Raw genomic sequence first — 12,141 nt, forward strand, 5'->3', positions numbered from 1 at the left:
GCTGTGGGAATCTCTGCATCTGGGTCTGAGTGAGCTTCCTTCTCTTGTCTCCCCACCTGGCTCTCCTTCTCCCTCTCTGCTTACAGGCAGTGCTGTCTCCCTTAAGAGACAGGCTGATTATTTGCAGTAGCTCTGTAATTAGCCTCAGCTGTGAATCCCAATTATCATCACATCTTTCTGTGGCTGTTACCTTCATCCTAATTAGTTATCAGCCAAAGATCTCTCAGCAGCCCTGTGCTTCCTGTTCTTTCTGACTTTCCAATCCTTGTTCACTTTTTCTTTCTGCCTTAAGGCAGTGTTTCCCCTGACACTCCCTTTAGACAATCTGTCTTCTCTCTTCAAGGCTGCTTCTGCCTGTGTGAACCTGTTTCATCACATGGAAGCTGTAGGTTAATGAGAAATAGAAGCACCATTGCAATTATCATAGTATGCTACTACAGCACACATGTTTGCCCTGACAGGGTTAAAGGTGAATTTTCAAAATGTTATGTATGTAAAAAATATATGCACAAAAGTAGCCTCTACTCACATATTCCGTATTCTATAAAAGTCCAACAGACGCATGTATTTTCACTTTTGCACATATAGGCATATAAAAAAGGGGTGCTCTAGGGCGTTCCCGGGCAGTGCAACAGTTGTGTAAGTTGCTATTTTAAAAAGCACTTATGTGCCTACTTTTTACAACTTACTTGCATATTTTTACACCCGATAAGTGACATTAAATGTGTCTACTGGGTAGTACTGACTGGGTGTTGCATATAGGGAAAAATAACCCTTGCTGTAGTTACACGATGTTAGGTTCCATATTAGGAGCTACCACCCAGGAAAAAGATCAAGGCATCATAGTGGATAATACTTTAAAATCGTTGGCTCAGTGTGCTGCAGCAGTAAAAAAAGCAAACAGAATGTTAGGAATTATTAGGAAGGGAATGGTGAATAAAACGGAAAATGTGATAATGCCTCTATATCACTCCATGGTGAGACCGCACCTTGAATACTGTGTACAATTCTGGTCACCGCATCTCAAAAAAGATATAGTTGTGATGGACAAGGTACAGAGAAGGGCAACCAAAATGATAAAGGGGATGGAACTACTCCCCTATGAGGAAAGGCTGAAGAGGTTAGGGCTGTTCATCTTGGAGAAGAGACGGCTGAGGGGGGATATGATAGAGGTCTTTAAAATCATGAGAGATCTTAAACGAGTAGATGTGAATCAGTTATTTACACTTTCGGATAATAGGAGGACTAGGGGGCATTCCATGAAGTTAGCAAGTAGCACATTTAAGACTAAAAAACTGTTTATGAATTTTAGTTGTCTGTTGTTATTCAATACCATGTTAGTTGGAAGTAATGCAGTCTCCCCCACCCTCCCACCACAAGACTGTTTAATTTCAAATGGAAGATTTTTTGAGATTGCATTCAAAAGTTTGGGTTATCTTTTGCTTGCATTTGTTACAAAGGCTTAGATTGTGTTCTTTGTCTAGCTTGCAGCCTGCATTGAAGCTGCTGAAGGTGAGGGCACTAATAAGGAAACCATTAGTTTCTTCTCCTGGAATAAATGTATTGCCTCCTTTAAGGCTGCTGGCGACACGTTTTGGAGGTAAAAGATTGTTCCATTGTAGGTGATAAAAGGTTGAGAAGGTTAGCACAGTGATTTTTAATGATATCTACTACTTCTTTTAACTTCTCTCCAAAGAGACTGACAACCATGCATGGAGTATCTAGAAGCATGTTATAGCCTCCACACGGAGTCCTGAAGCAGGCTGCTAAGCCTGACTCCTGGCTTCAATAGCCACTGTGGAGATTCTGTAAGAAGTATCATAGGCATGACAGCCTGACCTGATAAGGTGCTTGCCACAATCTTCAATGTCTTGAGTCACTGGCACGAGCCAATTTGTTTTATCTATGGAGCGTGCTTCTGCTAAGGCTTGCAGCTTGGGCAAGAAGGAGTGCATACACCGGATCATGTGTAACCAGCGAGTGGCTATTCTGAAGTTTAGCTTAGATACCTGGAAAGTCTTTTTTGCTGCACTAGCCAGCATTCTATCATCCTTACCAGGAAGTGTGTTGGAATATGTTTTAGAGTGCTTTGCTTTTAACACTAACTCTGCTTCCCCCCGACTGATGTGGAGGCTGAATCCTGAGATGTCCTGGAGCTGGCTGCACTCTACACTTAGGGGTAGATTTTCAAAAAATGCGAATAGGCGTACTTTTGCTGGCGCATCAGGCGCAAGCAAAAGTACGCTGGAAATCCGATCCAGGATTTCCACTAAAATCCTGGATCGGCGCGCACAAGGCTATGAATTCTGTATAGCCGGCGCGCGCCGAGCCGCGCAGCCTACCCCCATTCCCTCCAAGGCCGCTCCGAAATCGGAGCGGCCTTGGAGGGAATCCTCTAACGCCCTCCCCTCACCTTCCCCTCCCTTCCTCTACCTAACCCACCCGCCCGGCCCTGTCTACACCCCCCCCTTACCTTTCTCCGGGGATTTACGCCTCCCGGAGGGAGAAGTAAATCCCCGCGCGCCAGCGGGCCGCTAGCGCGCCGGGACGCGATCTGGGGGCGGGTCCGGAGGGCACGGCCATGCCCCCGGGCCGCCCCGGGCCGTAGCCACGCCCCCGGGCCCGCCCCCGGAACGCTCCCGACACGCCCCGAAAACGCAGCGCGGTTCGGGCCCGCCCCCGACACGCCCCCCCGACACGCCCCCTCCGAAAACCCCGGGACTTACGCGAGTCCAGGGGCTCTGCGCGCGCCGGTAGGCCTATGTAAAATAGGCTTACCGGCGCGCAGGGCCCTGCTTGCCTAAATCCGCCCGGTTTTGGGCGGATTTAGGCGAGCAGGGCTCTTAAAATCCGCCCCTTAAGGTCTACCTTTTTGTACCAATGGGTGTGGAACAATGGTGCCAGTCTCCTTTTGCGCCGAAGAGTATGACTCACCTCCCCCTCTTTAGTGGAGAGGGAATGATGTCAGAGTGCTCCAAATTATGGCACCCAACATGAGAGGACTCTGTCTTTTTTTAATTGAGGTAAAGGCCCTCAGCTCCCAATGTTTCCTCTTTCTTGAAGCTGATTCCAAAAAATCATTGAGCAATAGGCTCCTATATTTTCGGCCCTTAGTGTGCAGGCAGTACAACTGGGTACATCATGAGAAGACCTAGACACCTTACACACATCAATCATGATAGTCTGTGAAAGACATCTTGACATCACATAAGGGATATTTCTTGAAGCCCAATAGGATAAACAGGACAGAGGCTAAACTGAACTCAGTTCTGAAAAAAATTAAAAGTAGCTAAACAATGTTTTTTTAGATTTGCGAAAAATAAAAATACCAGAAAAGAAACAAAAGAAAAAATTACCTGAAAAACTTTGATGAGCCGCTGAGAGAGAACCAAAAACACGTCTGTTCACGTGAGCAGAAGGGAAAGACTGAGGAAACTCATGTGGTGGATAACTAAGCAAGAAAGCCAGCACATGCTCAGAGAAACCTGAGAGAGCTTTTCCATCTCGGTGCTGTCAGATGCTGACACCCATGTGTGTGGTTGAATTTATCTTGTTTGTTCATGGAGATATATATATATATAAAATCAATAATTATTGAAAAAGTACTTATACACAGGGTCAAAACGTTTCTGGACAGAGAGCTATTCTGTCTTATGCATCTACTATAGCTCACATTTTCAAATTCTGGCAACATAAAGGCAGTTAAATGAATACTAATTACACTTATGTAGCTGTACATTATTATGTCTCTGAATTTCTTTAGAAAGTAATATAAAAAGGCAATATTAATATATTGCAATAGTACATTTATTTATTTATTTAAACGGTTTTATATACCGTTGTGCGGACACTTCCATCGCAGCGGTTCACAATTAATCATAGTAAAAATAAGAGGGGAAAATAGAAAAATACAATTATTATATTATAAATATAGCTAAAAATCTAGATTTTTTAAAAACTATAAAATTAACAAAAGATAAAAAAGTAAAAGCAATATAAGTAAAATGTTAAAACACGCTAAAAATGCCTAAAAAACTCCTATGTTAATTTTTACTCGTCTGCATATGCTTGCCGGAACAGCCATGTTTTTAGTCCTTTCCGAAATTGTTTCTTATCTTGCTGTAATCTCAGTTCTAGTGGCATTTTGTTCCAATATTTGGGATCTGCAATCGATATAGCTTGCTCTCTTAGTTCGCATAAGTGGGCTGATCTGATGTTCGGAATTGTGAGTAGAATAAGGGCTTGATAAAGTTCACTGTTGGAACTCCTTGTATGAAGCTGAGAGACCGTGTTCCTCTACGATCAGAACTATATGGTCAGACAGCTGGTATAATTCTGTACTGTAAAAGGGGCTGGCTGGGGTATCATGTGACTCTTTTGTAAGTGGGGCTGAATAGCTATCCAGTAACTGGAGAACCTGGATGACAATCTTTAAATTGACTTTAGGCTGCCTGACCTAACCTAAATCTCCACATAACATTTGAGAATGTGGCTGCTTGAATCAGTGACTATCAGGAAAAGCACTAGCAGGTGACATTAGAGACATATATAAATTGTGATAATCCAAGGAACTGATGATGGGATTGGAATCTTGAAACAATTGGTCAAATATGCAGTCAAATGCTCATATTTTCTAGAAGAATTAAATTGTAATTTCGTTTGTTTACATTTTCAAATTTTTTTTTTTTTAAATGAATAGATCACCATTCCAAAGACATAGTAACAGTTGGCCAAATGGCCCATCCAGTCTACCCAGCAAGCTGCACGTGGTGGTAACAGTTCATAATAGAAGGTCTTTGCAATGCTGTCCATGGTTATATAACCGAAGTTTATTGAATAAGGAGGCAGCTATGAGGAAAACCTGATAAAAATATGAGTATGAAAGAAAATATATGCAATAGGCAAAGAGGGTAATTTTATAACTGTGCGGGTACGGCTATAGTCTGCCGTGTAACTTGTGCACACCGACTTTAGCCAGCTTTTCAAAGTGAAAATACGAGCACAGGTTTCCTTTGAAATTGCTTGGGTAATTGGCCTGCAACATGCACAAATTACTTCGCACAAACGTGCATTTGCTCTTCACAGGGCATAATTTGTGCGGGTTAATTTACAAGCTAAGGGGTGAATTTTCAAAGAGTTCCGTGCATACAAATTAGCATACACACATGTAAGAAGCCTGTACTTGTGTAATAGTTATTTTATAAAAGTCGAAATTATGCGCAAACTCACATTCCACGTTCACATTTACGCATGTAAAAAAGGAGCAGTTTGGGGCATTCCGAGGCACAGGCAACAATTATGCACGTAAATTGCTATTTTAAAAGACATTAATGTGCATACATTTAGCCAGTTAGTTGCATAATTTTATGGCATAATTGATATAAGACTTGTTTATTGTTTATTACTGGCTGGGTGGGAGGTCTGGGTAAAGTGTGTGTGTGTGTGTGTTGGGGGGGGGGGGTTCAGACTAAAGAATCAGGAGGGTCTCGATGATCTGGAGCAGGACTGGGCGAACTGGTGGAGGAATTGGTAAACTGGTTAATTTCCATTACGCATGCATATTTTAAAATATGCTGACATGCATGTAAATTGAGTTTTATGCGAGTAAGTCCTACTTTATTTCTGCATGTAAATTACACGTTTGTATACTTTTAAAATTGGTAGAAAAAGTAAAATTGGTAGAAAAAGTACTTTCGATGCGTTGCATGTGTTCACACATAAGCATGCATATGTGTGTACGTTCTGGAGTAAAAATATGCAGATTTTATAGATGTGGGTAATAAAATACTAGTGTAGATTTACAGGCAGCCATGTACACGTGTGTACATACCGCTGTGTATATAGTTGTTTTGAAAGTTATCCTCATACTTTTTAAAAACAAAAAGTATGTGCGTGAGTCTCAACTCTGACCTCCCCCCCTTTCTTCCCCGTACACATAAAGGTGTGAAACTGGGTTATGTGCAGACAAGAGCTTTGAGTCCAGGTTAATTTTAGAACAGTGGTTTACAGGCACAAAACCGTTGAAAGTGCAGCATGCAGGGTATGGTAAATACAGCCACTTAGTTTCACCAGACAGCTTTATTTAGCTGCTGTAAAGGTAGGTGCTCCCAGAGCCATGCCTAAGTCAGAGGAGTATACTTCACACATCTGACCGAATATTTGAAATATATACATGGAATTCCTTCTGGAGATATCTCCTGTGCAGACTGCATGGGTACTTTATTTATTTTATTTCTTACCTGCCCTTCCTACGCTCAGGATGGGGCACAACATACACCCATAATAATTCACATAAGACAAACAATAATAAAACATTGGACATGAATGACACTAAAACAGAGTGACCTGATATCATAAAGATAGAGGCAGTAATGGCTGAGTTATCCTTCAAAAGCTTTCTTGACTAGATGAGTCTTCAAGGCCTTTTTAAAGAACTTGGACTCTTTCAAGTTTCTAATTTCTTTGGGGACTGAGTTCCAAAGAGCAGGGCCAGCTATGGAAAAGGCCCGTTCCCTTGTTTCGTCTCGGTGTGCAGTTTTTGGTGAGGATATGTCTAACAAATTTTAAGTGGAGGAGCGTAGAGATCTTGAAAGACTGTGAATTTTCATAGTTGCAATGGCCCGGGGGAATGCAAATTATTGATGGGCAAGTACCCTGGTTAGTTTCAAAGAGAAAATACCCAGGTACCGTCTCTTTGAAAATTCACTAACATTTATTCAGGTACAGAAGTGTTTATTGCACCTTGCTGCTTGGCAGTTTACAGAAAATTTCCCTTAATGAGATAGTGAGTATTTAGAATTGTGAAATATAAGGCGAAAGTTTTGAAAAATAAATTTCAGTGGAGGCAGACACATTCAGGCCGATTGAAAAATGCCCGGGAGAGCCGGCGAGCGCCCACTCTCCCGACGTGCGCACAGACCACTCTTCTGGGCATGCGATTCAGGAAGGCCGGGTATGTAAATTAGGGCCCGCGGTAAAAGGAGGTGCTAGGGACACTAACGCGTCCCTAGCACCTCCTTTTTGACAGAAGTGGCGGCTGTCAGCGGGTTTGACAGCTGACGCTCAATTTTACCGGCGTCGGTTCTCGAACCCGCTGACAGCTACGGGTTCGGAAAATGGATGCCGGCTAAATTGAGCGTCCGTCTTCCAACCCGCGCCCAGATTTAAATTTTTTTTTTTTTTAAATTTTTTAGTTTTTTAAATTTTTGGGGCCTCCGACTTTATATCGCTATGATATTAAGTCGGAGGGTGTACAGAAAAGCAGTTTTTTCTGCTTTTCTGTACACTTCCCTGGTGCCGACCGAAATTAATGCTTGCCTTTGACAGGAGTTAATTTCTGAGAGTAAAATGTGCAGCTTGGCTGCACATTTTACTTTCTGAATCGCGTGGGAATAACTAATAGGCCCATCAACATGCATTTGCATGTTGTGGGCGCTATTCGTTTCAGGGGGTTGGCCGCGCGTTTTCAACGCTATTACCCCTTACTGTATAAGGAGTAAAAATAGCGCGTCGAAAACGCATTTCCAAACGCGGGCTAATAGTGCACTCCACCTTAGCGCACTTTACTGTATCGGCCTGATTGTGGGCAATTTCCAAAAAGCAGGTGAATATGTAAAACACATCGGTACTTTGTAACTTCAGAACTTTAGGCAAAATTTGAACTATTGTGTTTGAAAATTTGCATACAGTTATGAGGGAAAAAACTTTGTGGGCATATTGGAAAATCCTCCAGGACCATCCATTTTTAAATGGCTCCCACTTAGCAGCAGTAGAGTGCCACCCTGGCAGACCTAGCTGGCTAATTCCCTAATTGGGGGAGAGACAAAAGGAGGAGAAATGATGGGTGATGAAGGGTGAGTGAGAAGATGGAGGGCAAAAAAGAGGCTTATGTAGGGATGAAACACAAGAGGAGACAGATGAGAGGAAATACAAAGGAAGTTAGGAAAATCTTACTCAGTGGCGACATCGCATCTTGAGAGCGGGATAGTGACTGAATGCTATGCTCCTTATCCCCACAATTGCCATTCTGTACCCATGCATTTACTATTTAGAGCAGAAAATTGAACTGTCCAGAGGAAAGGAGCAGTAAATAAAAGAGACTAAGAACAGACTCAACATACTCTGGCTTACAAGTGAGGTTAATTCTTGTCAAGGTATGGGCAAAATTAATCAATCCAGCAGGTGTGTTGCGACAAGGTTGAAAAGGTCCAAAGATAAATATTTGACTACTTGGAATTAATGTTTCTCTGTTATTTAATTGATTGTTTGAAACTTATTTTTGGACCTTTTCTACCTTGTCCCAACACACCTGCTGGATTGATTAATATTTAGTGTGTATGCTCGTCGTTCCACACCTTGTTATGGGCAAAATTAACCCATTTGGAGACATTACCGCAAGAAATGGCTCCCTGTTTGCACTGCCACTCCTGTTCTGTTTTAGGGAAGGATACACAGTGAGGAGAAGAGAGAGGGCCACAGGAGAGGGGGAAAAGAGATGCATGCAACCACAGGGTAAGTCGGCAACTCGGTGTCTGCACAGGTTTCTGACCAGTCACAGTGCGTGATGTTTCTCGACTCTTTTATAAGCTCTCCTTTACCACACTTCCTTGGGCATTTCTGTAAAGTAGCCGGTTTTGTTCCAAACCCTACCTGGAGATATTAAAATTAGCACGGATCCTAACGTGACAAAGGATATTGGGCAGCCTTTCGGGCACCAGCACTCGGATCTGGTCCACAGCACTGCAGAGCTTCAGATAACCCAGATAAAGGCCCGGGGGCAAAGCCTGGCTGCTTCTTCTGTGGTAGGACAGTTTTTCCTGTGGACAAAGAACAAGCCTGAATAAGATTCCATTCTGAGAGCGTGGAAAAGCACCAACCATCATCTTCCTCTGCCTTCCCATTCTTATTGCCTTGTGGTCATACTTCCCAGTTTCACTTCCATGGTCCTATGTCATGATTCTGTTGGTAGAAGCCTCTTCAGAACAATTTCTATCTAATTTTACACAGAAATGATGATTCTTTGGCTAGTTTCAAGAATTTATGTTCCCTTGATCAGGTCACAGCTTTAGTCATTTTGGAGGCAACTTGCAAGCTGTCTACTTTGGGACAAGGACCTTGCATGAACTTTAAGTCCCACTGAGGGAAGCCAATGTGCAGATGGCTGACTGATACATGTAAAACACATTTTATCCACATAAACCGCTTTGAAAATTGACCTCCCTCTTGTAAGTTGATAATGTTGGATGAAAAAAGACTAGGCTTCATGAAATGTGTTCTGCAGTGTACATGTGCCATGTTTTTCTCCATTTGAAGACCAGGCCAGGCAATTTTGAAAAAAAAACAAAAAAAAAGTATTGTACAAAGTTCAGTATAAAGCATTTTTTATGCAACCAAAATCATGCCTCAGACAAATCCATTGGGTATGACCAGGGCAACGAGGCAGAAGTGAGAGCCAGAAAAATGCTAAAGGTAGACAGGGAGCTGTATTACCAGGAGACAAAAAGGAAGCAAGCATGCCTTGGTACAGGTCAGTGCTGAGGCCTCATCAGGAGTATTGTGTCCAGTTCTGGAGACCATGGGAGCAACCTGCATGCATAGATGCAAAGCCTGTGGCTACTTTCACCCAAGGACTTTGCACCGCTTCTTTACAAGGCATTCTTTCTGCATTTCTGTTACTTAGGACTAAACAGCTCCCCAGCAAGATTCTTGTTTGATCCTTTTGTGTGTGTCTGTATAATATTGAGTCCTCGGTTTTCTGCAACAGCTTGGAGCTGGTTTCTGCGGGGTTGACTGGAAAATTCAGCGTCAAAAGGTTCTGACATTCTGCAGTAATTCTGCAGCACACAGTCACAAATCTGCAATATTAAATGATTTAAATCTTATTTTGCATTGTAAAAGTAAAGTAGCTTTCTAACATTGATTGTGTGCTTGTATAATTTATTTTATTTGTTTGGGTCTAGCAAAATGGGATCTCGCATATTGCTGAGGAGGTGTTGGCACAGAGAGGGATGGGGAGGATAGGACGCAAGGATCTCAGGGATGGGAATTAGGGATTCTTAGGGGTGGGGATGGGATGTGATCAGTGGGGAGTGGGACTGGGGGGGGGGGGGGGGGAGAGGAGAGGCCTCCTTCCTGTGATTTCCACAAGGGACTTGACAATTCTGTAGCGAGGGCCAGATTTTGCATAACTTGCTGAGCAGCACGGGAGACCAAGGACCCTGAATATAACCGTGTTCATTCTCAGTCTTCAGTTTCTAAGAAACCTTTCCTTGTTGGACCCCCACTCCGTTGCTTTAAATTAGCTGCCTCTCTCTCTTTTCTACTACCTTGATAGCCTCCTTCCTAAAACTGTACCCTATAATCCAGGCATGAGCTAACAAGGGCCTTATATAAGGGCAAGATAGCTTCCTTATTCTGTGATTTTATCCCAGCTTTAAAATTTACCAGCAATGCCAATCCTTAGTAACTGTCAGATGACACAAAATGCCTACAGTTGGGGGGGGGGGGGGGTGGGGATCTACGTTCTAAAGCTCGTTGGTGCTAAGCTGGGCATCTAATTCCAATGCGCAGGTCCACAGCATCCTAATGCATGCTCCATGAATGCATTAAATGAATGCCAATGCACATGTTAATGATTTGATGAGATGCAAACATGTGCTAAGGAACTCATATTTTATCATGGGATTTGATAATATATGATAAATGCAATTTTTAATATTGCCTCATTAACACCAAAAATTTAAGTACACCTCCAAAGGGTAGTTAACTTTTTTGTATTAATTATTTGCAGTAACACCAGCGTGTTAACAGCAAGCAGTTAACCACACATCCAGAGCTGCCAGCCTATAATGTTACCTGGATTTCCTCAGAATATTTCTTCTACAGCTTTACTGACTGCTGTGACAAAGAACATTTGTTGCCACAAAGCATCAGGAGCAGAAGAGAGCAGGCGGGGCCCTGGGAGAGGTGGAGTGGAGGAAAAGCGGAGCCCACAGCCTCAAGACTACAGAAAGGCCATATAGCAGCATCAGCAGATTTTCTATAACCCCAGCACACCGCTGGGCCTTCCGGAGGAGGAATGGTAAGAACATACCAGATTAACTCAATGCCCATTATGCTTTTATAAGGAAATTAAAGGTGACACAGACTCTCTTGCCAGGTCTTATGTCATACCTGGCCTTGTCAAGTTATTGAGCTTGTGACATTTTCTTGCCTCAGGCTCATTGCTAAACACGGTGCTTGTAGTTGGCAGAATAGAGCAGTTCACCTTCTTCAGATGTATCAGGCATATACTTACAAAGCCATGAAAAAAAACAGGTTAGGGATTATACCCAGAGGCAATAGCAGCAGAAACTCACATGTATTTCTGTGCCATTGCTGGGCTACTAAACATGATGGGCATAATGGAACACGTGCATGTAGCGCTGATCCCACCTTAAGAAAGGGCAGTGGCTTTCTGCAACTGCAAACATATTTCCTGAATATGCAAGGTGGTGTGCGATGCACACATGAACGTTCGGTACCCGTTTATTCACTCATTATTGTATGCTTTGTGCCTGGTTGAGTGTCATGATACAGGATTTTATGACACCAGTACTATTATGGTAGCTTACTGCTCTACCTACCTTCTTTTTGATTAACTATATTTTTGGGTTAGGTATTTTGGGTTACCTTTTGTTTGGTAAAGAACAATAAATTTGTCATATATCATTGATCACATCTCTTTTTACTCCAGTGACAAAGAAAGATAATCCCACCAAGTATCAAGAAAGGTTTTTTTCCTGTTTTCATTCCAAAACTTCACAGCAGATTATTTTCACAATCAATAGATGATGCAGAGTATTCTTTCAGTGTAACAAAGAAGGTGATATTTCCCTACTATAATTTAATAGAATAGTTTTTTACCCAATAGGAAGGCCTTCCTCAATCACATTTAGGGGTAGATTTTCAAAGGATTATGCGCGTAACTCCCGAAAACCTACCCCAAATACCACCTGCGCGTGCCGAGCCTATTTTGCATAGGCTCGGCGGCGCGTGTAAGTCCCGGGGCTTTCCTGGGGGGGCGTGTCACGGTGCATCATCTGGGGGCGTGGCCGCGGCCTATGGACCAGCCCCCGGACCGGAACCTGGCGCGCCGGCAGC

General features: G+C 42.9%; 1 protein-coding gene across 10 annotated transcripts in view; it reads right to left on the reverse strand.

Moving 5' to 3' along the window:
- The window catches only part of LOC115075772 (ankyrin repeat and fibronectin type-III domain-containing protein 1-like), a 1,084,545-nt gene that overhangs the window by 57,673 nt on the left and 1,014,731 nt on the right, over window positions 1–12,141 (reverse strand). For all 10 annotated transcript variants that reach the window (XM_029576526.1, XM_029576524.1, XM_029576522.1 and 7 more), the window contains one exon: window positions 8,650–8,816. In XM_029576526.1, coding sequence (XP_029432386.1) covers window positions 8,650–8,816 — 167 coding nt within the window. The remainder of the gene's footprint in view (window positions 1–8,649; window positions 8,817–12,141) is intronic.

This window comes from Rhinatrema bivittatum, chromosome 14 (genome assembly GCF_901001135.1).
Source record: "Rhinatrema bivittatum chromosome 14, aRhiBiv1.1, whole genome shotgun sequence".
Classification (NCBI taxonomy): domain Eukaryota; kingdom Metazoa; phylum Chordata; class Amphibia; order Gymnophiona; family Rhinatrematidae; genus Rhinatrema; species Rhinatrema bivittatum.